Source organism: Diabrotica virgifera, chromosome 3 (genome assembly GCF_917563875.1).
Source record: "Diabrotica virgifera virgifera chromosome 3, PGI_DIABVI_V3a".
Lineage (NCBI taxonomy): Eukaryota > Metazoa > Arthropoda > Insecta > Coleoptera > Chrysomelidae > Diabrotica > Diabrotica virgifera.
The window spans coordinates 261,452,329-261,480,304 of record NC_065445.1 but is presented as its reverse complement, the minus strand read 5'-3'; the positions used below and the strand labels follow the sequence as shown (position 1 = coordinate 261,480,304).

At 32.8% G+C, this 27,976-nt stretch overlaps 2 protein-coding genes across 3 annotated transcripts in view; one reads left to right on the top strand and one right to left on the bottom strand.

Moving 5' to 3' along the window:
* The window catches only part of LOC114326832 (esterase B1), a 95,788-nt gene extending 82,609 nt beyond the window's left edge, over nucleotides 1-13,179 (bottom strand). Inside the window, exon 1 of one of the 2 annotated variants that reach the window (XM_028275286.2) lies at nucleotides 13,057-13,179. The gene's annotated coding sequence lies outside the window, so the exon portion shown is untranslated. Of the gene's footprint in view, nucleotides 1-10,861; nucleotides 11,003-13,056 lie in introns of those variants that run through there. The other variant, XM_028275287.2, reaches the window with a different exon arrangement.
* On the top strand, nucleotides 342-27,976 carry LOC126881721 (uncharacterized). The gene is made up of 2 exons (XM_050646156.1): nucleotides 342-491; nucleotides 26,498-27,976. Exon 2 carries the CDS (start codon nucleotides 26,498-26,500, stop codon nucleotides 27,878-27,880), a length of 1,383 nt encoding a protein of 460 aa, XP_050502113.1. The 5' UTR covers nucleotides 342-491; the 3' UTR covers nucleotides 27,881-27,976.

The following is a 27,976-nucleotide window of genomic DNA, read 5'->3' as shown; positions in this document are numbered from 1 at the left end:
AAATGTAGCTTAAGTTCGAATTACTTGGCACCACAAAAATGCTTAGAAAATTTTAAATACACTTAAAAATTGAGTTAAAATTAGGTATGCCATCATAGGCGACTTTCCCCTATTTTCTGTCACGCGTGGTACAATATTGCAAAAACCTAAGATATGTTTATTTTACTTAACGTTTAAAACCATAGACAACTATCATATTTTTTAGATTTATCGATTAATTCCCAAACATTGTCAAACCATATAGGTCATCTATTTACTTATTTTTTATCAGCAAAAGCCGATATCTCTGTCGAGGTGAGTTTACTTAGTCGATTTTTAGGCCTAAATTTTATAACCGAACGCACAATCGTTTTTTATCTTTAAGATATACAGATATATTATCTCCCACTTCTCTGCAATAAATTATCCCAGCTCTCTGTCATTCTTTCAGTTTCTCGTTAATAATTATTATAGGATAGTGCCAGGTCGGAAGTGGGATATACTTTTCGACGGTAAGTTTCAACAAATTATGAATTATCATAAAGTCTGGTATTCAAATTTGATTAAAGTGATTTAGTAATTTTAATGCCGATCATTTCGACCGATATTAATTTGATTTGGAAGTTTTGAACAAAAAATATTAATTGAAAAAAAAATTTATAGGCATAGTCAAAATTAATAAAAAACATTTTATACTATTAATATTTATATATACTTTTAATACTTATAGAGTAGAGGTGTGTAATTAACATACCAAAACACGTTCTTATCCAAAATGTTCAACACGCACCCATGCATTATTTTTATTATCTTTTTCTTCTTCTTTTTGTAGACACGACGCGGTCTGTTTTTTGTGCCTTCAGTACGTTGTCGTTACATCATTTTCGTGGTCTTCCCACTGATCGTCTTCCTATTGGGGAACCGTCTCTCACCGTCCTTACTTCTCTATTTGTTTTCATTCGGCGTACGTTATCATTCCATTCTACTGTTCTGTTTCTTACCCAGTTATTAATGTTATCCACCTTGCATATCCATTTGTACTTCTAGCTCTGTCCCATAGTGTCTTCCCATCGATTTTTAGAAGTGTTTTCATCTCCGCTGTTTCGAGCAATCTTGTTGTCCTCTCTGTGTTAGGTAGTGTTTCTACCGCGTATGTCACTATATTGGTATTGGTATGACTGTTTTGTAAATTCCGCCTTTTATTTCTTTTCCGATATTTTTATTTCTCTATATTGTGTCATTCAGGCAACCTCTATTTATATTTGCTTTAATCACTTAATCTTCCACTTCGAGCTTTCCGTAGCTAGATATTGTGATACCTTGATATTTAAACTCATTCACTTGTTTTATTATCTGATCCTCCAGCTCTAATTTAGATCTTACTGGATTTGCTGTCATAACCATGCATTTTGTCTTTTTTGGAGAAATTAACGTTAAATTTTCTGGCGGTTATATTAAATTGATGCGGCATACGTTGTAAATCATCTTCTCTTTGAGAGATTAGTATTGCATAGTCTACATAGCAGATTATTTTAACTTATTTTTCTCCCAATTGGTATCCTTTTTTAGGTCTTACTTTTTTTATTATTTCATCCATGATCAGGTTGAACAATAAAGGACTCCCCTGTATTATTTCACCGAGAGTCCCCCTGTATTATTTCATTTCCAGCTTCAATTGGGCCAGTTAGTTCATTTCTTATAATTCTATAAATCTTTTTTTATTTTACTTCTTTTTTTTTGTTATAATTCTATAAATTAAAAAAAATCTTTCTTAAAAATCAAATTTTATAAAAATGTTCTTTATAAAAATCAAATAAAACATTTTTTGTATAGATATACATATTATATGAGCCATATTTTTACTTTTCGACCTCACCTTTACAAAGGGAGGTGGTCCGCGGAAATTTTACCAAATATTTGTATATTATTGTACCTTCAAAAAGTAGCCTATAACCTATAACTATTTTTTAGCCCTCTAGGTGAACGTGGGCCTGACATATGCCTCTCGAAATGGTCAAAAATAGCCCTTTTTACGGTATTGAAAGAGCTATATCTCAAGCCAAGCGCACCGATTTTATCGCACCCGCACAAGGTCCAATTTTTCTTTTTATAATGTCAATTATTGATGAAATAATTTGTAAAATCGTAAAAGATACGTTGGATTTTATAGGTTAAAAAAAACGAAAAGCAAACTTACAAAATGTTATGATTTTTAACTAATTGTCAAAATTTAACTAAGCGAGGAAGAAATATGTAGATACCGTCAACTGAAAAGGCTTTTAAATACATTTGAAATGAGTATTTGCAAATTAAAATACTTCTAAATGATGAAAGGGTTGCCAATGCGAGTCCATTATACAATTGGATATGGTAATTGAGTCAATACTCGCAATCTATAGTTTGTATTTTTTATTAGTTGTTATGTAATCATGGGGCAACCGGTTTCGAGTCTTACAATATATGACTCATCATCAGGCCCAGTACAAAAAGTCTTCTCTATACAAACTACAAGCTAAAAAACACAAAACGAGAGACATGTACACATATATATAAAACATGAAAAACAACTTTGTCTTGGTTTCAATCACATACAATAAAGCCAAGCAACTGTTTAGTATTGAACTCAACAGTCCATATCATGTAAAATGAGACATTATATCATTGGGAGCGACCAATCTGATGAAAAGTGCTTGGTATATAATTTGATATATATGCTACCATCAATCCTTAACTAGTCAAGGGTCGATGGAGCCCTGGTAAAATAGTATGCGATCAAAAGACATAATACAAATTTTCTTTAGTAAACGGTATCTACTTACATAACAGCCATAGAAACTGTTCCACAGCTAAAGATGTACCTGGAAGTCACCAGCCCCATAAGAAAAGTTGACCAATCAAACAGCCCTTAGGGCTGTTGAAGGGCTGTTTGATTGGTCAACTTTTCTTATGGGGCTGGTGACTTCCAGGTACATCTTTAGCTGTGGAACAGTTTCTATGGCTGTTATGTAAGTAGATACCGTTTACTAAAGAAAATTTGTATTATGTCTTTTGATCGCATACTATTTTACCAGGGCTCCATCGACCCTTGACTAGTTAAGGATTGATGGTAGCATATATATCAAATTATATACCAAGCACTTTTCATCAGATTGGTCGCTCCCAATGATATAATGTCTCATTTTACATGATATGGACTGTTGAGTTCAATACTAAACAGTTGCTTGGCTTTATTGTATGTGATTGAAACCAAGACAAAGTTGTTTTTCATGTTTTATATATATGTGTACATGTCTCTCGTTTTGTGTTTTTTAGCTTGTAGTTTGTATAGAGAAGACTTTTTGTACTGGGCCTGATGATGAGTCATATATTGTAAGACTCAAAACCGGTTGCCCCATGATTACATAACAACTAATAAAAAATACAAACTATAGATTGCGAGTATTGACTCAATTACCATATCCAATTGTAAAATACTTCTAGTATATATTGTGAAGATATAGCTGTTTAAAAATAGCCAGTCTTTTAAAAATCGCATTTTTTTCATTTGTAAATTGAGAGTACTTTTGCCTGACAATCTCAAATTGCCTAAAACCTTAGGTAAAGGCAGTTCTATATGTATACAACAATTTCTACTTATTGGGTTTCTTGGTCCGAGCCTTTAACTATTTTTTTGACCGCCTAAAAATTGACCTTTTTGATTCATATTAAGCCAATATGCGCTGTTAATGATTTCTCTCTTGATTACCTATTTTCCAATAGTTAAATTCAACGTATTATTAAAATAGAAAAAAACTAAATTGTAAGCGCCTAAGTAAAGCAGCAAAGTTTTTAATTTGGTTTCATAGACCCCCTCCTCCCCCCCCCCCCAGAAGACTACTCTCGAAAATAAAAATAAAAAATATTGCTCATTATAATCAAAACTCTTTTACCATATAATGGTAAAATCTCTATAGCCATTCTTTGCGGTTTTGTGTCAGCATCTTTGCGTCTGTGTATAGTATCTTTCATCCGGTGTAAATGATCCCACCAACTCAGCTTTCTCTATTCTAAAAACCCCAATGTGGATTGTATTTTCAGTTCGTTTCTTGTAACTGTGTTCCTTATTCTATCCATTGAGCTAACACCTTTAGCTCTTCTTAAAAACGTCATCTCTATAGCCTGCACCTTGCTCTTTTTCCGTTCCGTTGATGCATAAGATTCGCTGCTAAACGTCAGAACAGGTCTATATATACTGCTTTGAAACCTCTAATTTTTGTATTCGGAGATATTTCTTTTCTGCATATAAATTTTTGTTCATTGTAGCTTTTTCTCTACCCTGCTATTGATTTCTATTTGTAGAGATCCTGTTTCCTCTATCTGAATCTCTCTCTCTCTCTTGTCGTTTCCCAATCGTCTTCCAATATTCCTAACAATGTTTCTCCACTGGTCTCTATCTTCAGCTGCTCTAAGAGATTCGCAGAATGAGTTTCCAGCTGAATTCTTTATTTGGTCGGACCATCTAGTTGGTGATCGTCCTCTTGATCTTCTCCCCGGAACGTTTCCAGAAACGATTAATCTCTCCAAACTGTCGTCACCTCTGAGAACCACGTGACCAAAGAATTGTAGAATTCGTTGCAGACATATTGTGGATAGCCTTTTTTTAATATTGAGTTAGTTTAGAATGGAAACGTTTGTCCTGTGAGCTGTCCATGGTATGCGCAGCATTCTTCTCCAGCACCACATCTCAAAGGCATCAATTTTTTGGCGCTCGCATGCGCGAAGAGTCCAAGTCTCTGCTCCGTATAGAAATATTGAGAATACAAGGGCATTTACCAGTCTCATCTTGATATTTTGAGAGATAGATCTGTCTTTCCAAACTTTAGTTAGGCGACTCATCGCATTTTTTGCCATACCAATACGTCTCCAAACTTCTGCTTCACAATTGCCATCGTTAGTTATACTAGACCCGAGATAGACAAAGGTGTTTACTATCTGGTATTCCTGTAACATGTTAGTCAGTTGAATAGTGTCGAATCTGTCGGCCACCATTATTTTTGTCTTAGCTTTATTGATTTTCAGACCAACTTTATTGCTTTCGTGCTCAACTCTTAGCAGAAGATCAAACATTTCTTGCTCATTTGCTGCTATAAGTGTAGTGTCATCAGCAAATCTCAAATTGGAGATTTTCCTACCGGCTACTGTTACTCCACCGGCCCATCCTTCTAAAACCATCCTCATGACATGTTCACCATAAATGTTAAATAAGTGAGGTGACAACACGCATCCTTGTCTAACACCTCTCTCGGTCTTGAATTGGTTTGAGAACTTCTGATCTAGTCGTACTGTCGCTATATTAGACTGGTACAGATTTTTAATAAGTGTCACCAGGTGCATTGGTGCGCTCATTCTATCTATCTAAATAAATATGTAAAATTTTTAACTTGTTCTATTTTTACTCCTTTAATTTATATACCTATTAAGTTCTTCTTTTGTTTCTCCCATCTGCATAATTTTTATTTGTTAATATTTATCTCTATTTCGTTTTCAGTGAGTACTTATTGCTATATTTCCAAATTATTCTAAAGTTCTATTTCAGTTTTTATAATAATTTCATCCATAAATATTAGAAATAGTGTTGGGCTAAATGATCCTCCCTATCTTAAACCTCTCATTTATTGTAAACGTATCTGATGTTGAATTATTCTTAATTGCGGCATTGTTGTTCTCATTGTATATTTTTGTATCATTCTTAGTAACTTGTTGTCCATTCCGTCTTCTCTTAGTATTTTCCATAGTTTCTGCCTTAGTACTTTATCGTAGGCTTTTTCTGGGTCAATAAATGCTATAGAGTATATATTTTCTTTTTCTCTTGCAGCGCTTATTGTGTTACCTGTTTTAAAATAAATATATGATCCTGTATACTTCTACCACTTCTAAATCCACTTTGTGTTTCGTCTAATATGTCTTCTGGCATTATTCCCAATAGTTGGTCATTATTCCTCAAATTTTATGTTGAAATTTGTTTGTCATACCTCGTATATAACTGAAAAAATTTAATATTTGATGGTTGTATTTTAAGTTTTAGAACACGCAAAACGTTTTATAAAGAAAAAGATTTTTTTCATAAAACAAAATAAAAATGTTTCCTATATAGTGCCGACTTAATTGGACGCCCTGTATATTGATATTTTTATCTTTTAAACTTTTTGGGGCACTCTATATATTGAATATTAAATTATATGATATTTTTAGACTAAAAATTGAATAATTACAAAATTAGCGGGAAAAATTCTTATCAGTACTTAAAGAGATGGATTAAATATTTTTGGGTAAATTTTAATCAGTTTTGCATATGATTAACAATCCGTAACCAAAAATATGCTAATAATTTTACATTTTGATAAGATTATACAGTATGTGTTTAAATTGTTATATTGGTGGGTAAAATTATATATTTTTATATGTAAATTATAGTTTTTTATTCCCATTTAAAATAGTTGATTATGTAAATTAAATTTAACAAGCTGAAAATACGAGCATTATCATAACGAAAACTTTGTTTTGTATATTTTAATTCGTAATATGGAAAACTGCTATTATGAAAAGTAGTTTAGAATTAATAATTATGTTTTAATGTGCAATTATATCATTCTAATTTAAATGTTATGAACTATAAAGGTAGTTTACTCTTGATCTAAATTTATATTTTTATATACCTCGTATAAAATTAATAAAACTTTATATAATATGTTGGTTGCATCATAAATCTTAGAACATGAATAGCTTCTTATGAAGAATAACTTTTCTTCGTCAAATTAAAAATAAAAGAGTTATAAATGAAAATGTTGTTATCCATAATTTGAGAAAAATCTTCAAATATTTTTTTCCATTAGAATTGCACATATCAGACCATAATTTTTTATACCAAACAATATTATTTCATATAGGTAGGTACTGTCGGTTCGCTAAACTCAGACACAACTGGCAAGTGATTTTAGTCAATAATTTTGTCAATTTGCCAAAAAAAATTACTAATTAGTTAATAATTACTAAGTAATTAGTATTTTGCCAATCTTGGCAAAATTCGCAAAAAACAAAAAATTACCTAATAAAATCACTAGCCAGTTGTGTCGAGTTTAGCGAACCGACTATACAGGGTGTCCAGAAACTCTACCGACAAACGAAGACAGGAGATTCCTCAGATAATTTTAAGAGAATTTAGCCACATTCACCTAGTCCGAAAATGCTTCCTAAGGGAGCTAGAGCTCTTTGAAGATGGCGTCTTGTAATTAGTTTTTCTTAAATACCTCCAGAACGCTTTTAGTTACAAAAAACGAAAGTTGGTACACATATTTATCTTCCAGAGATAAATCGATTCCATCTATGGTGACTTTGGGTGGTGGTTTTGGGTGGGACAACGGTTATTTTATCGCATAACTTTTTTGTCTTTAACTTTTAAGCACTTTTGATATTGGATTATTAAATTGTGAGGTATTCTAATACTAAAAGGTACTCTTGCTTTAAGTCGGTAGGACACACCGTTTTCTAGAAAAATCGATTTGAAAATTGTTCGTTTCCTGAATTTGAAAAAAATTTTGAAAATTAAAAAAAAAACGGTGTATTTTACCAAATTCAAGCAAGAGTAACTTTTAATACTAGAATACCTCATAATTTAATAATCTAGTGTCAAAAATCCTTAAAAATTACAGACAAAAAAGGTATGCGATAAAATAACCGTCAATCTACCCAAAACGAACGCATATGACCGGTACTAGAAATTCACAATTAATAAAATCGATTCATCTCTGGAATATAAATAAATGTACCAATTTTGGTTTTTCTAAATAGTTTTTTTTATTGAAATTTTTTTTGATATTCAAACAACGAAACATTTTCAAATCGATTTTTCTAGAAAACGGTGTATCCTATCGACTTAAAGTAAGAGTACCTTTTAGTACTATAATACCTTACAATTTCATCATACATACATAATCCAGACTCAAAAGTGCTTAAAAATTGAAAACAAAAAAGTTATGCGATAATATAACTGATGCCCTACCCAAACGGACGCCTATGAGCGGTACTAGAAATTTGCAATTAATGAAATCGATTTATCCCTGGAAGATAAAAATGTATACCAATTTTCGTTCTTCTAAATAGAAGCGTTCTGGAGATATTTAAGATAAACTAATTACCAGACGCCATCTTCAAATAGCTCTAGCTCCTTTAAGAAGCATTTTCTGACTAGATGAATTGGGTTAAATTGTCTTAAAATTATCTGAGGAACCTCCTGTCTTCGTTTGTCGGTAGAGTTTCTGAACACCCTGTAGTTTAATTTCATAACAAATGGAACAGTCCATTTATCATAAAGGGTAGGCCGTATACTCGTAAATATATACCTACTTAATAAATTATTGCTTTTAAAATATACTCAAATTGTATTTTTGAACATCTTATTTATTTTATATAATAATTAAATTCACTATCAAATGTCATTGATGTTTTATTAATACTTAATTTAAAATTTAGTTTGACATTCACGAAGCGTCAAACTCAAATGTAAATAAACTATGCTTTGCTGAACAAATTGAGATTAAATAAATTGATTTTTTTATCGTCACACAAAAATACGACACCGTTTGTTCAATTCTGGAAGAGAAATGTCAAACATTTGTAAAACTACTAGATAATTATTACTAGTCTACTCGTAACTTATTGAGTTTGATGTTTAGCTTTTTGAAAAGTAGCCTACTTCCTAATCAACCATTTGAGATGACGTTTAGTGCGTCGGTAGGAAATAACCGGATTGTGACGTCACATTTTAGACTTTGAGGTCGATTATCTCGAAGACGGTTAGAGATATCGAAATACAGTTTTCAGATTTGGATTCAGAAGGCAAAACTACATAAGAATCCATCGATACACCTGCTCTAAGTGTTGCAGGAGCGGCAACGCAATAACACACAGACTTTTGCAAATTTATAAACGAAAAGTTTTCGTTGAAAATAAGTTTATTATTATGATTAAAAAATGTATAATAAAAGGGTTTTTAGAGCATAAAATGCTTTCCCTTCCAAATCGCTACTTCTTTCTCTTTTTTCAATCTTCTTCCCTAAGATTTGTTTCAGACATTGCCTGGTGAATAAATGCTGTTACCGGTATTACTGGTTTCCGTTTCTTTGTTGTGGTCAAGTCTAATATTTTTTGAGGATTTTGATTTCTTCCATTTGCCTGATGTATCTGTACCAAACAAGCTGCTGTTTTTCTATATCTCCGATTATATTCCTTTGTACTTCCATTTGTCTCCTAATATCGTCATTCCTTATGTGTTCTCGCTGAGATCTTCATCATACTTCTTCCCCGTATGTTAACACTGGTTTTAGTTCTGTATTTCAAACTATATGTCCGGTATATGTTTCCGATTCTTGTTGATGGATTTTGACATTTTTTTGCGTGTCCTATTTGCGTACATTGCTAATATACAGTTTGCTAATAATTTTAATGTTAAATTAAACGTTGTAAATTGTTTAAACAACTTTTGGATAACAGATATAAAAGATAAACACAACAAGCTACCCTATATTTCAGTGGCGGATCCAGGGGAGGGCGATGGGGACGATCGGCCCCCCTCTCAAACCAAGTTATACAGTATGTCCCTGTAAGTTGTATCCATATGGAAAACTTTTTTATTATTAATTTTACGAAAAAATTTATTCTTTATAAATGGTTCTGCATTGTCCAAAACTCAAGATTCAACTGTCAGATATCAAAGTTTATGAATCGTATACGAGGTATGTCAAAAAGTTTGAATTTCACTCAAGAGTAAAGTAGCTTTATTTTTCACAATATTGAAAATTGCTATTATGAAAAGTTGTTTGGAATTAAAAACTATATTCTACTATGCAATTACATCCTTCTAATTAAAAAAAAAATTGAAAAATTATGGATAACTAACATTATTTTCAGTTATTTCAATTCTGATAACTCTTTTTTTATTAATGTTACGAGAAAAATTGATTCTTAATAATAAGTTCTGGATGGTCTAAAACCTCAAATACAACCATCTTATATCAAATCCTATCAATTTTATACGAGGTATGTCAAACAAGATAAATTTAGATCAAAAGTAAAGTACCTTTATAGTTCAGAATATTTAAATTATAAGGATGTAATTACATACTGAAACATAGTTTTTAATTCTAAATAAATTTTCATAACAGCAATAAAATAAACGTATTTCACTCTTGAGCAAAATTCATATTTTTTGACATACCTCGTATAAAATTGATAAAATTTGACATAAGATGGTTGTATTTTAGGTTTTAGACCATGCAGAACTTTTTATTAAGAATCACTTTTTTTCGTAAAATTAATAAAAAAAAGAGTTATCTGAATTGAAATAATTGAAAATAATGATAGTTATCCATAATTTTCAAACAAAAAAAAAATTAAATTAGAAGGATGTAATTGCATATTAGAATATAGTTTTTAATTCCAAACAACTTTTCATAATAGTAATTTTCAATATTGTGAAAAATAAAGCTACTTTACTCTTTAGTGAAAATCAAACTTTTTGACATACCGTATAATATTCAAAAAATTTGATAATTGATGTTTAAATCTTAGGTTTTGGAGCATGCAGAGCTTTTTATAAAGAATAACTTTTTTTCGTAAAATTAATAATAAAAAAGTTTTCCGTATGGATACAACTTACAGGGACATACTGTATATAAAGATTATAATAACATACATTTATTCATTTATTTTTCATAGAAATTTAGCCATTCGACCCCCCCCTCTTTTCTATACTTTAATACTGCTATATTTGATGATTTGGAATGATTTTTTGTTTCCGGAACATTGGCCCGGTGCAAATAAACTCAAAAAAGCAAAGAGTACTTACGTAGTATTTTTCTTATAACTAAATATTAAATTAAATAAGTTTCACTGATAATATCAAATTAAACTATGAACCCCGATGACCTTGCGGAGTGCGTCTCAAGTCTCAACACAACCTGTCTGGTCAACAGTCTGAATGTGAATTTCTTGTTAATTCAATATCAATAATTCAGAACAGTGGACATAAAATATTCATAATTTCGCTTTTAGCAATACTTTTATATAAGAGGATGAGTACGTATTTTCGGCTGCAATGCTATTCAAATGGGGATTCATTTTTTTCGAATCTTGAGAAAACGTATTTCAAAAGTATTTTTGAAAAATTTAAACGCAGAATGAAAGATTACGTTATTAGTGAGGGCCAAAAGTCTCTGAGAACTTCTATAATGTTTATTTTAATAAGTTACAGAAGTGAAAAACTAAGAGAAAATTTAGTGTGATTTTTAATTTCAAATATCTCATTCAAAATAAACTTTTTATTTATTCTAAGGGACTTTCGGCCCTCGGTAATAATTTAGTCTTTCATTCTGCATTTCAGTTTTTTTAAAGTATTTATTAGTTTTTCAGGATTCGAAAAAAATGGACACCATGTACATGGTAATATTTTCCAAATCTATCTTTGTCTTACAACGCACTCAGTCGAATAGGCTATAGTCAGCATATTGTCAGTTAGACACTGACAACCAGTGACAATTTTAAAAATTTGACATGGCATCGGGAATATTTTGAGTTGTTGATTAAATAATATTGATATATAGTGTACATATTTGATAAATAATTGATTTAAGACGTGAACTTAATAAAAAATTAATTATTGTGTATTATTTGTGGAAGATCCAAGCAAAGAATACATCAGGATAATATATTCTGTGATCCAAGTATTTTGTTGTTAAAGATGGTCAAAATTGTAAGAGTTCCATAGTAACAATATATTATTAAAAAATCACTTTAACACTTTTCCTCTTTTCTCGATTGAGTATTAGTTTGTGTTGTACATATAAATTATTATAATCACTGAATACATAGTTATTGAAAAAATTATCAGTAGTACTTGCACAAGAGCTCTAAAATTATTGAATTTTTCCCGAGTGTCACTTTGGCAGTTTTAATTTCACGAGCCGAAGGCGAGTGAAATTATGTCAAAGTGTCACGAGGGCAAAAATTCTATATTAATTTTAGAGTTCGAGTGCAATTTGTTGCGATTATTTCATGAATAAAACTGTTCAAAACCAAAATTTTATTGTAATTTATATATGTAAGTACCAATTAGTGAAATTAAACACACAGTTGTTATAAATATGTATTTGACGGTTGAAAGTCATCACTTTTATAATTTTTAAAACATTTGTCATTAATGTCACTGAATGTATTTTTTCGTAGCAACGAAGGGCATCTGACGTAATATGCTTAACGACGGGAGATTATCAAAAATTATCACCTTAATTTGCATGTCTGTAGCTTTCTATTGGTCAGAATCTCCTATGAATGAAATAATCACATTTATTAACTGAATTAATAATTTGCAATTATACAAATAGCAGTTCTCCAAGAACATTCAAAAGCCATCTCTTTAAGTTAATGATGACATTTTCAAGTAGAATGACATTCTAGTAATGTTTACATATCCATACCAGTGTGAATTTTACTACACATAATTTGCCGTGTAAAGACAAAAAAAGTAGGGATAGCCGTAAAATATTTGCGAATTATGTACCCATGGCCTTAAGGATCTCCCTCATAGCCAGTGGCTTATCTACGGGGGGTATGGGGAAATCCCCCTCAACAAGGTCCAAAATTTAAGAGAAAAATTGTTCAATTATAAAAATATATTAGCTGGTATGACACTTAAACCATAGACAGACAAATTAAACCCAATTAACCCGCTAGTTAGAAAAATTAAGAGAGCTTAATGCATATAAGATATTATAGGTACATATTATATTATGTAGTCTTTTATGTAGTTTCGGTTTATCTTTTATGTCGTATGTTTTATGTCTCTTTTATATGTTTTATGTCATGTTTTTTTGGTTAGTGTTTCATTGGTACTTCGTCAGCCACTTCCCCCTCCCCATCCCCACCACCAGCACAGACAAAACGTTTTCACCCAAATAAAAATGACGAAAGCTTTAAGATAATACTTGAAATTAAAAGATAATGAAAATGAAATTAAAAATGTAAAAGCTGTACACATGTACTTACTATAGTATGAATTCACTTAGATATGAGGATCCTCGTGCAAAAAAATCAAAGAATATTTTATACTTGGCCTCTATTGTTATCTTTTTACTATAAAAAATGCACAATATATTTAAAGATCCCAGTCTTGCAAATGTCACTAAAATGTATGCAGGTAGAATTAAATACGGATCAAATATTTATTTAACTTGATAACCTTGGACAATAGTTTCAACGTTGCATTTAAAGTACCTAACAATTAAATAAATATTTACCACTTAATAAACTAAATTTTTAACATATTACAAAGTAGATTAAATCCGTGTATTATTAATAAAATGAAGGAAAAATAATGATCAAATCTACCCATATAAAAAATTTTTGTTTAAAATTAAAATCACATTTTTAAAATTGAATCAAGAAGTTTTATTATTATTTATATTAAGTATTATTTTTAATTCATTCTGCGGAAATTTTAACTGACGTTTGATCTGCCCAAAACCACATTATATAAAATACAGTTCTGATGGTTATTCACAATCCCTCAAAAAATGTGCCTACCGATGCATATGGGATACATCTTCTTACTTCTTACATTTACTGCACCAAAAACCATGGTTGAATTCGTACCCGTTTCTTTTGTCAAACTGTACATAAATGTCAACAATTTCGAATTTTATATTTAAATTGTTTTATCAATCAATCCAACATTTTGCAAATTTTAAGTTAATTCTGCATCGTTTATGTCAGTGTGGTCCAACCTCAGGCACGCGGGCCGCATGCGGCCTGAGGCTCGTTAAACTGCGGCCCCCGCAAACATATTTCAAAAATATTGCCATTGATAACTTTTACCTATTCCAACCCTGTCTAACTTTCCGTGATCTTAAGAAAGTAGTTAACCTGGAACATCCACTCCCGATGAGCGGGCAGTTAGCATCAGTCAGCTGCACGTGTCGTGTTGAATTAACAGTGGCGAATAAATTGAATGTTAAATTCAGAATGAGTAGTGCCAAAAAAACGCAAAATTTTTGAAGAGAATCGTACGTTCCAAGGAAAATCAGTATTTCTTCATCGAATTAAAAGGCAAACCTCAGTGCATTATTTGTTGTTAAGTACTCGCGGTATCAAAATAATACAATATTAGTAGGCATTATGAAACCCAGCACAAAATACGACAAATATTAAGGTGAAGCTCGCAATACTCTTGTAAAAGAACTTAAAGCTAAATTGAATAAACAAAAATCTCTATTTACAAAACTGACAGCTGTTCAATCATCAAGCTTAGCAGCATCATATGAAGTATATTTAGAGCTTGTCAAAAGTAAAAAAGCATTTAGAGATGGAGAAATGATCAAGCGGTGTGCCGTTAAAATGGCGCGATCCTTTGGAGATGAAAAGATGGCCAAAAATTTTGAATGTGTAAGTTTCCCATCAAACTGTATCCAGAAGAGTTAATGAGCTGAATACTCATCTATTTAAAAAAAATGGTCGACACAGTTCGTGATTGTTTGTACTACTCCTTACCCCTGGATGAATTTGTTGATATTACTGACAAAAATCAGCTAATAATTTTTGTTAGATGCATCAGTGAAGATTTTTGTGTAACTAAGAAACTTCTAAAACTGCGCCACATGGAAGACGGGACCAAAGGTATAAATTATTTGAAGCAGTTAGTGACGCTGTGAAAAATATAGGCGGTTTTCAAAAGCGCTCTTGCGTTTGCACCGACGCGTGACGGAGCAAAAGCAATGACGGGACGCATTACGGGATTGGCTGGACTTTTGTGGGAAAATGGTGTTAACTGTGTTATGTTTCATTGCATTATCCATCAAGAGGCTCTCTGCGGAAAGATAATTAAAATCAACGATACTATGAAAACTGTAGTGCAGATAGTAAACAGCTTCAGAGGAGGAAACAGAGCTCATCGACACCGAAAATTCATCTCTTTCTTGGAGGAATTAAATACGGAATATAAGGACGTTCCGCTACATTCAGAGATACGCTGGTTGAGTGCAGGTAAATGCCTTAGAACTTTTTTTTTTAAGAAAAGAGATCTTACTCTTTTTTGAAACGGAAATTTTTATTAACACGGACGTATTTATAACAAAGCTTAAGAACAAAACATTTCTTCATGAACTGGCATTTCTAACACACATTACCTCTCACTTAAACACATTAAACCTACAACTCCAGGCGAAAAATAAGACAGTATCACAGTTGGTTGGTCAAATTGAGACATTTCGCAAAAAACTTGATCTTTTCGAGAACTGCATGAAAATAAACGACCTCACACATTTTCCTGCGTGTTTCGAAATAAATCAAGAAGAAACATGGTCGACTTCTCGAGGTTTGCAAAAGTTTTTACAGAAATAAAAAGAGAATTCGATGAAAGGTTTTCGGAACTTGATGCACTAAAACCCGATCTTGAGCTTTTTAACAATCCAATGGGAGTCAACATCCAGAACCAATCAGCAGAATACCAATTAGAGCTGTACGAACTACAGTCCGATTCGTTTTTTCAAGCACAGAAAAATGAAGACATTAGTACCTTTTGGAAGTTAGTCTCCAAGGATCGTTTTCCTAAACTTCGTAATTTTGCGTTGAAACTAAATATATTCAATGTTTGGTAGTACGTATATATGTGAAAGTACATTTTCTGCTTTGAATCATATTAAATCTAAAACACGTAATCGCATGGAAAACGATTCTCTGGAAGCGTATATTAGACTCACTACGACTAGCATAGATATAGATGTGCAAAAGTTAGTAGAGGATAAACCCTTGCCTCAAATATGCCATTGATTTATAATTTTGTGTTAAATTTTAAACATAACATGTAAATTGTAAACCATAATAAAATAATTGTAAATAATATTTCGTTTGTATATTATTTTTTAAAATAAACTTTTTTTGAACGAGTCGAGTTCTCTGGCCCTTGATAATAATTTCAAATTTAATACGGCCCGCAACGTCTAAAACGTTGGACCACACTGGTTTATGTAATCAGTATTTAACAACACTGTCATTCTGTCACAATAAAAGCAAAACATTAGCTAAAATTGTTTAGCTAATGAATTAAATTTCTTTTCGCATTGAGCAATATTACAAAAGTTGTACATCACCCCCTCTGTGGCTCAGTGGTAAGAGCGCCTACCTTTGGATCGAATGGTCCGATTGGTCGTAAGTTCGAATCTCACCAGCAGTGGGATCACTCAAAATAGAATTCTATTTTAGTGACGTCACGTTGCCTAGCAACTGTTGATTTTCGCATTATAAAATTCTATTTTGTGACGTCAGTAAAATAAAATTCCATTTTGCGTGCTCTGGGTTCAGGGTCAGAAATTTTTCGTTTATTATAAGTTAATAAATGAAAATAGTTTCTGTCCTTGTGGGATCGGTACTCACCGGAGGGACCGCAGACGTTCGGATACAATTAGCGTCTCTTTGCAAAGACAATGACGTCGACTTTGCAAAGTAACAAGACACTTACTCAACACACAAACTACACATGACACTAGGTACCTAACTGCAAAAATTCACCGTACCTACCATGCCAATGGCCATTAGTTGTCGAGGCTTTGGCTAAATAAAAAAAAGTTGTATATCATTTAAAATATTTGAAACAAAAACAAAACAACGACAATGACTAAATTAGCAGCCTCGCACTTAAGCTGTCATAATTCTTTGAAAATGTCATAAAAAATACAGCAAAATATTAATTAGCAAAATTTATTATTTTAGCGAATATCAACCACTATTTTATTATAATCCAGTATTCTAATAAAAATTATGAAATATTTCGCACAAATATGATATAAATAAAAGGTTAGTAGAGATATTTAGTTTTATTCTATAATTAAAAGAAATGATTACATTTGTAAAACGGACTCCCTTTGTTGAGTAAATTGGCTCTTTGATTCTAGTATTTGAGGGATGGAGAGCAAGCATAATAATGCCAATATTTAAAAAAGGAATAAAAATTTACTTACATAATTACAAACTCATAACGCTTCCCCAGTCTACATACAAATAGCTAAGAAAAATCTTGTCACATATATTCATTAACACCGTAGGCATAACCGTAGGAAGGAGGCGCGTTTCCTGCCAACTGCTCAGAGCAGCTGCCTCGAAGGTCAAAATAGCTATGATGATTGCCAACATTCGTGACGAAGATGGCACTTAAAGAAGAAGAAGTAGGCATATCAGAAGAACAACAAGGATTCATGACCAATAGATGAAATAGAGCTATACCTATGCCTATAAAGAGGTACACCGAAGAAATCTCTCTCTATCTCTCTCTTTCTCTAAACTAATTCTTGTTAAATGCATTTGTCAATAGTATGTCAGGGCCGTAACTACCATTGGGACAACCGGGGCAGTGCCCCGGGGCCCCAGGCCATGGGGGCCCCGTTTGGTTGACCGTGCATAGACCTTCCATAGAACGAGGAAAATAAAAATATGTATTTTAAAAGTCGATCCCAATAGTCCTCTCGCCAGTGGGGGTACAACGGCCTCCTTAATTCAGATGGACTTACCCAATTTTTTTTTTATGTATTTTGACCCGTAGAACACGAATTTTTTGGGTAACAGTCGATCCGGATGTCGATAAGATTGTTATAAACTAAACAAAGAACTTGAGGAATTACATAACAGCGATTTTTCGCAAAACAGAACATTGTTTTGTATTTTTTTGGGTGATTATCAGCAAAAAATGGTCTTACAAGTTTTTTAGTAGGATGCATAGTTTTAGAGATAAACGCGGTTGAACTTTCAAAAAATCGAAAAAGTGCAATTTCTGAACCCGAATAACTTTTGATTAAAAAAATAAAATAGCAATTCTGCTTACTGCATTTGAAAGTTCAAGTCAAATTGGAAAATGCGTTTTCAAGGGGTTAAATATCAAACATTTTTCCTGACCCCCCCCCCCCCTTCCGCTGGGGTTACATTCCCCAGACTTCCCGGTAGGGGGCCCCAGATCACGTTTGCCCCGGGGCCCCCGATCACGTTTGCCCCGGGGCCCCCAACATCGTACTTACGGCCTTGTAGTATGTTATTATTTGTGTAATGTAACTCAATATTAAGAGCTACCAATCACTTATGCAGCTCCTATATAGAATTTGTTAATCCTTATCAAATAAATTGGGTATTGTTTTAATTTTAACAGATTACAATAAATAACGGATTATGAAAATGTACCTACATAAAAATCTCTCAAATGAATGGTTGCCCAAATAAGTTAAAAACAAATAGGTTAGGTTTGAGCACTTGAGTTTACATTTCTTTTGTCTATGATTCATTACAGCTACAGCTACAAAATTTTCGATGGCATACACGGCATACAGGATGATGTCAGCATTTATCTTGCCATTGTTATCTCAAGTACGGCGTCGAATATCGAGTGGTATTTCACACAACATTTAATGTCTTTCTGGATTCATATAATATGTTGTGAGTAAATACCAGATCGATTCGAACTAAATACCTAGTTCACAAGAAAAACCATTTTTTAATTTATTAATTTCCATAAATTCTAATAAAGATAAATTAAGGCCTTAATTTTTAATATGGGGGATTTGAAATTGGCTATTAAAAGAATCAGTATGATCTAGAACAAGGGTCACCGGACCGTGAGCTAGTTTTGTGCGGACCGTCAATAAATTCAAAATATACCTAGTGTTTGGCAATTCTGAAAATGTTTGGCCATGAAATTGTGTATGTTTTGTGTAGGCAAAATAGATCTACCATTGACCAACTATTTACAGTTAAACAAATACTAGCCAAAGCATGGGAATATGACATGGACGTTTACAATCTCTTACAATCTACAAACATGTAGATTTTAAACAAGCCTATGATTCAATAGATAGAACAATTCTACCTAATATATTGGAAGAATTTGGCATACCATCAAAATTAATACGACTAGTGCAAATGACAATGACAGAAACAGAAGCACAAGTATGTATTCAAGGACAGATCACTGATGCGTTTACGATAACGCAAGGACTGAAACAAGGCGACGGACTGGCTCCAACGCTTTTTAATCTTGTTCTTGAATATGTAATTAGACGGTTGACGGTAAGCGGAAATAACATACTTACAAACAAATCTACCCAATTAGCAGCATACGCGGATGATATAAACATAATGAGCAGAACAATGAATGCAGCGGAAGAAACCTACGTTGAGTTGAAACAGAGTGCAGAAGCAGTAGGGCTAGCAATAAACACAAATAAAACAAAACTACTCATACAAACCAGATCAAATAGACCGGCGCAACAACACTTTAATAGATTCACGTACCTAGGAATGGATCTGGTTGCAAGCAATGAAGAAGAACCGGAAATAAATAGAAGGCTTGTGCTGGCAAATAAAGCCTATTTCGCGATGGGCCACATATTCAAATCGCGAGACGTACACCGGAAAACAAAACTTCGGGTATATAAAACAATAATCAGGCCCATAGTAAGTTATGGCTGCGAAACATGGGTGGTGACACAGAAATCTGCCAATGCATTAGATGTGTTTGAAAGAAAAGTATTACGTAGGATACTGGGCCCAATAAGTGAAAATAACAACTGGCGAATTAGGTATAATAGAGAAATATACGAGCAATATAGCGAACCAACTCTAGCACAACACACTAAACTGCAGAGATTACGGTGGGCAGGGTACGTGGTCCGCATGCATGAGAATAGAATCCCCAGAAAATTGCTGAATGCAAGAATGCAGGGAAGAAAACCTGTTGGAAGACCTAAAAAGAGATGGGAAGACGAAGTCGATGAGGATGCCAGGAACTTTCTGGGAACGCGTTCATGGAAAAGAACAGCGGCAAATCGAAATGATTGGAGAAGCTTATTGAAGGAGGCCAAGGCTCGATTTGGGCTGTAGTGCCATTGGATGGATGGATGGATGAAATTGTGTATTATGTTTGGCTCAACTTATGTATGTGAAGCCGCTTTATCAAGAATGAACTTTATTAAAAATCGGGAGAGAGATCACTTAACAGATGAATATCTCAACTCCCTAATGAGACTCAGTTGCACTAAACTCACTCCAAACTTCAGACAGGCTGTACATAAAAAAATGTCATTTTTCTCTCTGATAATTTAATTTTGTAAAGAGTTTTCCCTCTTATTGTTATACTTACTAATCATTAATTTTGAAATTAAGTAAGCTGTAATATAACATTGTAATGTGCATTTTTTTATAATTATTTCCTCTCTACTACCTATACCTATGTTAAGTAGGAGTACTTTTCAAATGTGCATTTAATTAAAATAATTTTCAGATTTAATAAGTTTGCAACAAACACCTTGCATTGAAACTAATGTAGAAAAGATAACATGTTAATTAGCATTTTGTACTATGATTATGTATTTGTTTTAAATTCCTCCTTTGTTTCCGTTCTACAAAATTGAAGATGTCTAAAAACTTCATTAGCATTCAAAATATAAATTCCTAATTTTTAAAATATGCTCAGTACCAATTTACAATACAAAAAAAATCATATGATTTAATTCTATTTACCGATGCTTCTAAAACTACCACTGGTGTTGGCTGTGCTGTCACCACTAAACATTAACTTGTAAGATCTTCTCGGCTACCCTCAACATGTAGCGTTTACACAGGTGAACTATATAGTATTCTGTTGGCATTTCAATGCATCTCCCATCAAAACAGATGTGTTGCCATTTGTACGGATTCCCTTTCATCTATCCATTCAATCAATACAATTTTTACTGACCATCCATTGGTTCAAAATAGGGATGGGAAAAACCTACCGGTTTTAACCTGAAACCGGTTTTTTTACTTCGCAATAACCGGTTTCACCGGTTGTTTTTTTGTACCGGTTTATAGCCGGTTTTTTCTTTTTAAAGTAAAAACCGGTTATTAGGCTTTTACGGTGTTTTGGATTAGGTTAGGTATTATTTTGGATCCCAGTCATAATTATTATTCTCAAGTAATTATTCCAAACAAAATCATAATTAAAATTTTATTTTATAAATACCTACAGAAGTAAACTGAATGAGCAAACTCACATCAGCCAGAAACAATAAAGTTTTATTATAATAAAACATGGTAACATTGAAAGTGGGTGAATCACTTTTTCTGATTACCAAAAATAATGTTCTGACTATGAATATCGAATTACTGATTATAAATACGAATCTCCAAGGATTTCCCTACGTTTTCAAAACGATACACCCATACAGGAAGTATTAAATGAGTTAAAATATACCTATTATAAAAATATACAAACGTGTTAAAAGAAATACATGATACATTTTTTTTTGATGGTAGTAAAAATAAAAGGTAAATTGCATTATCCAATTTATTTTTAAGTAAAATATTTATGTTGATATTATTTTTTTTTAATCCCATTTGAAAGAGTCTGGGAAATTTTTTATAAGTTGAAATGGTTGGGTTAAATTGTATATTATGTATATATTAATCTTACGCTATATTATTTAATAATAATCAATAAATATATAATAATAATAAAATAATAAATAAATGTAAAAATTAATAGAATAAAATGGTTTTATTAAAATTTGTGTTTTATTTATATTGATATTTAATGTTCTTTCGATAGTACTAATTTTGATCGTATTGATATCGAGTATCGAGTCGAGAACCTATTGGATTAAAAAAACCGAAAACCGGTTTTTGGAAAAACCGGTTTTTTTGGCCGGTCATAACCGCCCGGTTAAACCGTAAGCAAAACAAACCGGTATAACCGAAAACCGGTGTTTTGTCAAAAACCGCCATCCCTAGTTCAAAACATTCATGACTTCTTCCAAAATCTCTCTGTTCAAGATGTAACAGTCTCTCTCATATGGATACCTTCTCATGCTGGAATTCCTGGTAATGAAACAGCAGATCATTTTGCCAAAGAAGCTACCAACCTCAATACCGGAGTAACCACAATTCAACTAGCTAGCGATCATAAACTCGTTTTCAAAAAGTCAGTAAATGATGCCTGGCAAAACTTATGGCAACAGAGTAGAACAACTCTACATGAACTCCAACCATATATTGGTCATTCCTCCTTAGACTTTCTAACTAGAAGAGAAGCATCAATTATTAGCAGACTATGAATTAGCCACACCAAACTTACTCATGGTTTCTTGATGTCCACTGAAACTCGTCCAACTTGCCTTCATTGCAATGTTTTCCTGACTGTGAAACACATCTTCACCGAATTTAACTCATTCACCAACATGTATTCTGTATACATCACTTGATATGAAACCTACTGTTAAATAAATGCTCAACAACCCTACAGAAATCATGAAAACTATATCGTTTTTAAAAACCACTCAGCTCTACAAGAATATTTAATATGAAGATTTAATATCATAGACATTAGTTAAAGTTATATAATTATTATATGTTTTTGTTATTTAATTATGTATCTAATGTTGGTGTTCTTGTACCAATGGCCATAGTTGTCAAGGTACTTTATGTAAATAAAAAAAATTTCAATACTGCTGTTTTCAAAATATACTGATAATAACATCAAAACAATACACAATGAATTTACTTATATTTTATTTATTGTACCAGGAAAACTTACAGAAAAGTATACAGTAACCAAAAAACAATCAGATATTAGTTTTCCTTTCCATATTAGTCCATGTGTGAGGCCACTTTCGTATAAAAAATGTTTCTGACTCGATTTCTTTGCGGATTCCTGTTCAAAAATGTCCCCTTTAAACAAATCAGAAGGGTGAAACATTTTTTAAAGCAAATTCAAAATTACTTTTTTGCCTCGAAAAATGTATTTTTAGGTTTCTTGGGTAATTATAAACAATAAAGTTCTCATTTCATACTTCTGAAAAGTTGATAATTTTCGAGTTATAAGCGATTTAAAATCTGAAAAATGCGAAAATATGCATTTGCGATGCTTGAAAACTCATGCTAAAAACATATTTTCGCGGGCAAAAAAGGTGATGTTTTGAATTTGTTAAAAAAAATATTAAACAATTTCTGCCCAAAAATTTCGCCCAGCACCCTTCTGATTTGTTTATAGGGGATATTTTTTAACAAGAATCCACAAAGAAACCGAATCAGTACAGTCAGACGCAGGCAGCATAAATCCGGACCCCGGAAGTGTCATAGGTTTTCGAAACGGATCCTCAGGGAAATTAATTGGTGACCCCTGATAGAAGATGAAGTGCGTACGTAGAATATGTCTTTCTATTATTGAAAGCCCCTTTGTGTTCTGCGTTACGTTTGTTAAAAGTTCTACCATTTTGACCGATATAAGTTTGTGGGCAGTCACCACATACAGTCACCATATACAGTCACCATGGCTCCGTGCGTCTCTCCTCTACTTACAGTCACGTGACACGCTGTCAGATTTTGTCAGGACGTTTTAACATTGAGTCTTATGGGATTATTTTGTTAAACTTGAATATTTTATTTTGTAGTGATAATAACCGAATACAATTGTTAGAATTCATTAGTTATTAATTTATACTGTAATTTATAGTGCAACAAAAATATTTTCTTTTTCGTTAATAAAGATTTATTGACATAAACTGCGATAGTGAGGTTATGTATACAAAATCAAACTGATAATCAAGATTGGAAATAGAAGAATTTATATCAGACTAAGTGCGTTTTTATTTTCTGTTTATATTAATACATAATATCACTAGCGTGACACGGCATTTTTTTTAAATGTCTCATTTAAACATACACAAAGCGTCCTGATAAAATTTCAAAAAACCGCCACCATGAGCAGGTCGGTCGATTTTGCTTTGACACTTTGTTAACGCTCAGAGCGAATACAAGTTTGTATACACCACTGTGTAAGTGCTTATTCTCATGGTTCTTTTTGTTCTTAATTATATTTGCTTAAGTTATAGTTTGTTCTGAAAGCTGGTGTTATTCTTTTCTTTATTATGGCTTGTGTTTGGCTGTTTTTCTTTAAGTTCTTAAGCCAGGATGTTCTTCGTCTTCCCACATTTTGCTTTCCTCGGATTTTGCCTTGCATAATAAGTTGTAATAATGAATATTTGTGCCGTCTTATCACATGTCCTCAAGTACTCAAGTTTTCGTCTTTTGAAAGTCAATATTATTTCCGCTTTATTTCCTGTCCTTCTAGTTACTTCCACGTTCGACATTCTTTGAATCCATGATATTCATAGGATTCTTTTCTAACACCAAAATTCAAACCAAAAACCAATCACCATGATTTTTCTTAATTTTTTTCACGAGTAGATTGTTCTGTAGAAGCAGTTGAAAAATTACGCACACTATTTATGGTATGGTATAACTAGACCCAAACCCAGACATTCAAAGTGAAAGTTATCCTCCAACACCAAATTGTTCTATATGGTCTACATAATGTTCAGAAAAAAGTCACACCATTTTGAGCGTCGGGTTTGGGGGGGAGAGGGGAGAGAAATCGGTAAATTCTTAGTTTTTTACGTTTTTCGTCAATATTTCTAAAACTATGCAGTTTAGCATGAACAACCTTCTGAACAAAAATATTCTACATAAAATTTGAAATAAAAAAGGCTCATGCATAATCCTTCTAAAATGAACGGTTCCAAAGTTACGGAGATAGTATATTATAATTGGTCCAAAAAAAGGCCTAACCCAGACATTCAAAGTAAAAGATTTCCTCCAACACAAAATTATTCTATATGGTCCACATATTGTTCAGTAAAAAGTTACACCAATTTGAGCGTCCGGTTTGGGGGGGAGATGGGGGAGAAGTCGGTTAATTAGTAGTTGTTTTACGTTTTTCGTTAATATTTCTAAAACTATGCTTTAGCGTAAATTATGTTCTATACACAAATTTTCTACATAAAATTTAAAACAAAAAAGGTCCAATACATAATTGTCATAAAATCAACGGTTCCAGAGTTACGGAGGGTGAAAAGTGGAGGTTTTCGATACTTTTTATATTTTTTGGGTAATTTATAATGTTATTGCTGACGAAAGAATTTTTTTGTAAATAAAATTTGCTATTTCAGTGGCCGATGGTATTTTAGTGATAAGCCCTTGAAGAAACGTCAACCTCACCACCCAAAATCATCATCAATTGTCCAAATAATATAAAAAGTATCGGAAACCTCCACTTTCACCCTCCGTAACTCTGGAACCGTTGATTTTATAACAATTATGTACAGGACCTTTTTGGTTTTAAATTTTATGTAGAACATTTTTTTATAGAACATTGTTTACGCTAAAGCATAGTTTTAGAACTATTGACGAAAAACGTAAAAAAACTACTAATTTACCGACTTCTCTCCCATCTCCCCCCCAAACGGGACGCTCAAAATGATATAACTTTTTACTTAACAATATGTGGACCATATAGAACAATTTGGTGTTGGAGGAAAACTTTTACTTTGTATGTCTGGGTTAGTCGTTTTTTTGGACCAATTACACTATACTACCTCCGTAACTTTGGAACCGTTCATTTTAGAAGGATTATGCATAGAACCCTTTTTATTTAAAATTTTATGTAGAATATTTTTGTTCAGAAGGTTGTTCGTGCTAAACTGCGTAGTTTTAGAAATATTGACGAAAAATGTAAAAAACGACGAATTTACCGATTTCTCCCCCCCCCCCCATCTCCCCCCAAACCCGACGCTCAAAAAAATGGTGTGACTTTTTTCTGAACATTATGTAGACCATATAGAATAATTTGGTGTTGGAGGATAACTTTCACTTTGGATGTCTGGGTTATGCCATTATTTGGATCAATTTTATCATACTATTAAAAATTTATTGGAGTATCAAGGTAGTACAAATAGCCCAATAAATGAACGGGAAATACGGCGATACCGTGTAATTTTCGGGGTCAACTCCGAATTGCATGAAAATTTGGATTTAGGCTCTACTTACCCTCCACTTCAAAGTTGAAATTGTGCAGTTGGTTGCTTTTGCTTGGGGGTGACAGTCACCTCTTCTCGGGGGTGAAAAAACGCACGTTTAAAATAAATTAGTCCGGAAATGGATAAACTGACTAATTTTAAGCAACTTTCGTTTTATAGATATTTTTGAGTAAGTCAACACTTTTCAAGTTATTTGCGATTGAAAATGTTTATTTTTCGACAAAAAATGCAGGTTTTCAGACGGTTTTACATTTAAACATTCAAGTTTATGGATTTACATTAAAATTAAACTTAAACATTAAATCACAAATGGTATTGATTGAAGTCACTAAAGACCTTTTCTGTTTGGAATGATCCAAAAAACCTAAAAAAAATTTGTTCCATGCAAAAAAAATAATTTTAGGAAAAAAACAAAAAAAAACGTTTAAATAATTTTTGACCAACTTTTGGTCCTGGCAACATGCAAATTTGTTAAAAGGGGTCCTTTTTGAATAAGATTGTGCAAAAAATCCGAATTAGAATATTTTTCCTAGCGGATGCGCAGTGGCTTTCTGGACTAATTAATTAATGAAATTGATTGGAATACATATTTCTTTTCTTTTCAGATGAGGGTGCTTGTTCTAATCCTATGCGTCGCCTTCCTCCACTTGGTAGCAGGAGCTTGCTATGATAGCAAGGAAGAATGTCATTCGACCAACTATGAAACATACGTCGAATGTGTCAGACGACGTCAGAAAAGATCTACAGATTGTGAGTCAAGATGTGACTCTGGTAATTGTATCGACACTTGTCAAGAATGTGATTGTAGCTCTTGTAGCTACAATAGCTGCACGTCATCTTGCGGAAGTTGTTGCAGTTCTTGTTGCAGTAATTATGTCCCTTGCCACACTAACCACTGCTGCCACAAAACCTGCCACGCTCAGTGTTCAACATCTTCGTGCCGAAGTAACTGCAGAAAGAACTGTTTCGACATTGTAAAAGAAAGATCTCAAACTGTTGTTGTAGAGCCAGGTGAAGAAACTATAAGTAAAACTAACGCCAATATAAACAACGTGAACAAACCTAATATAACTACAATAATTCACTTGAATAATATTATTAACACCACAAATCTTGTAGATATTCCCATTATTCTTAACAATACAAATACGCAGAATATAACATTATTTAATGAAGAAACTGGTCTCTCTACAACATTACAATGTTGTACTGTAATTAGCCCAAGGGAATGCGTCTCTAGTCCTCAACCTCGTTGTTTTCATTATAGAACAAAAGAATGCGGAAGTTTTTGCACAGCATCTATAGTCCATAAAGAGGAACAAAAGTTGTGTTCAGTTAATTACCCAGGGGCGGCACCATCTTGCTCCAAACAAATCTATTATATACCCCAACCACAACCGAAATGTACCTACCAATCAGTTTGGCCTTATGTATCATGTGGAATACAGAAAAAAGAAACCTGTCAAGGCTGCTATTCCCACTACGTCAATGGAGGTACTCCAAATTATCTGACCTGTCCGCCTCAATGTTACGATGATGGGTTTGGTGCAGTGGGCCCAATGTATCGCCAGGGACCTGTATATAGACCTGGGTATTCTCATGCACCTTGTTACCAATGCTTGGGATACCCAAATCCGAACGAATATAGCGGATATCCTGTTCCTTATGGTGGCTCCCAACCTTATTTGGGTGAATATCAACAAGCTCCTTTTAGTGGTTACCAGCAGCCGTATGGTGGCTACCCTCTTCCTTATGGCGGATATGTAGCTCCACCCTATTTCCCAGTATCTACTGAAGTCAATGGTACGATACCAATACAAGTAAATGAAAATCTAATGGATGAAGGAAGAGTGCCAAGAGAGCTGGAAATTGAAGTAAATTATGAACAACCCTCTGATGCTCAAGCTGAAGTTAAAATTAAGGAAGATGATGAAAGTAATTTAGTCGTAGAAGAAGAGAAAAAGGAAATTGTTGAAGAGTCCTCCTAAAGTTTATGTAGATATTTTTTTATAATTAATGTTACTTTTGGTGTTATAATAATGTAGCTTATTAATTTGTAAAATAAACTTAATTGTAAAGGTTTA

Coding starts and splice junctions, on each gene's coding strand:
- LOC126881721 (XM_050646156.1), top strand. CDS start 26,498: ATGAGGGTGCTTGTTCTAATCCTATGCGTCGCCTTCCTCCACTTGGTA.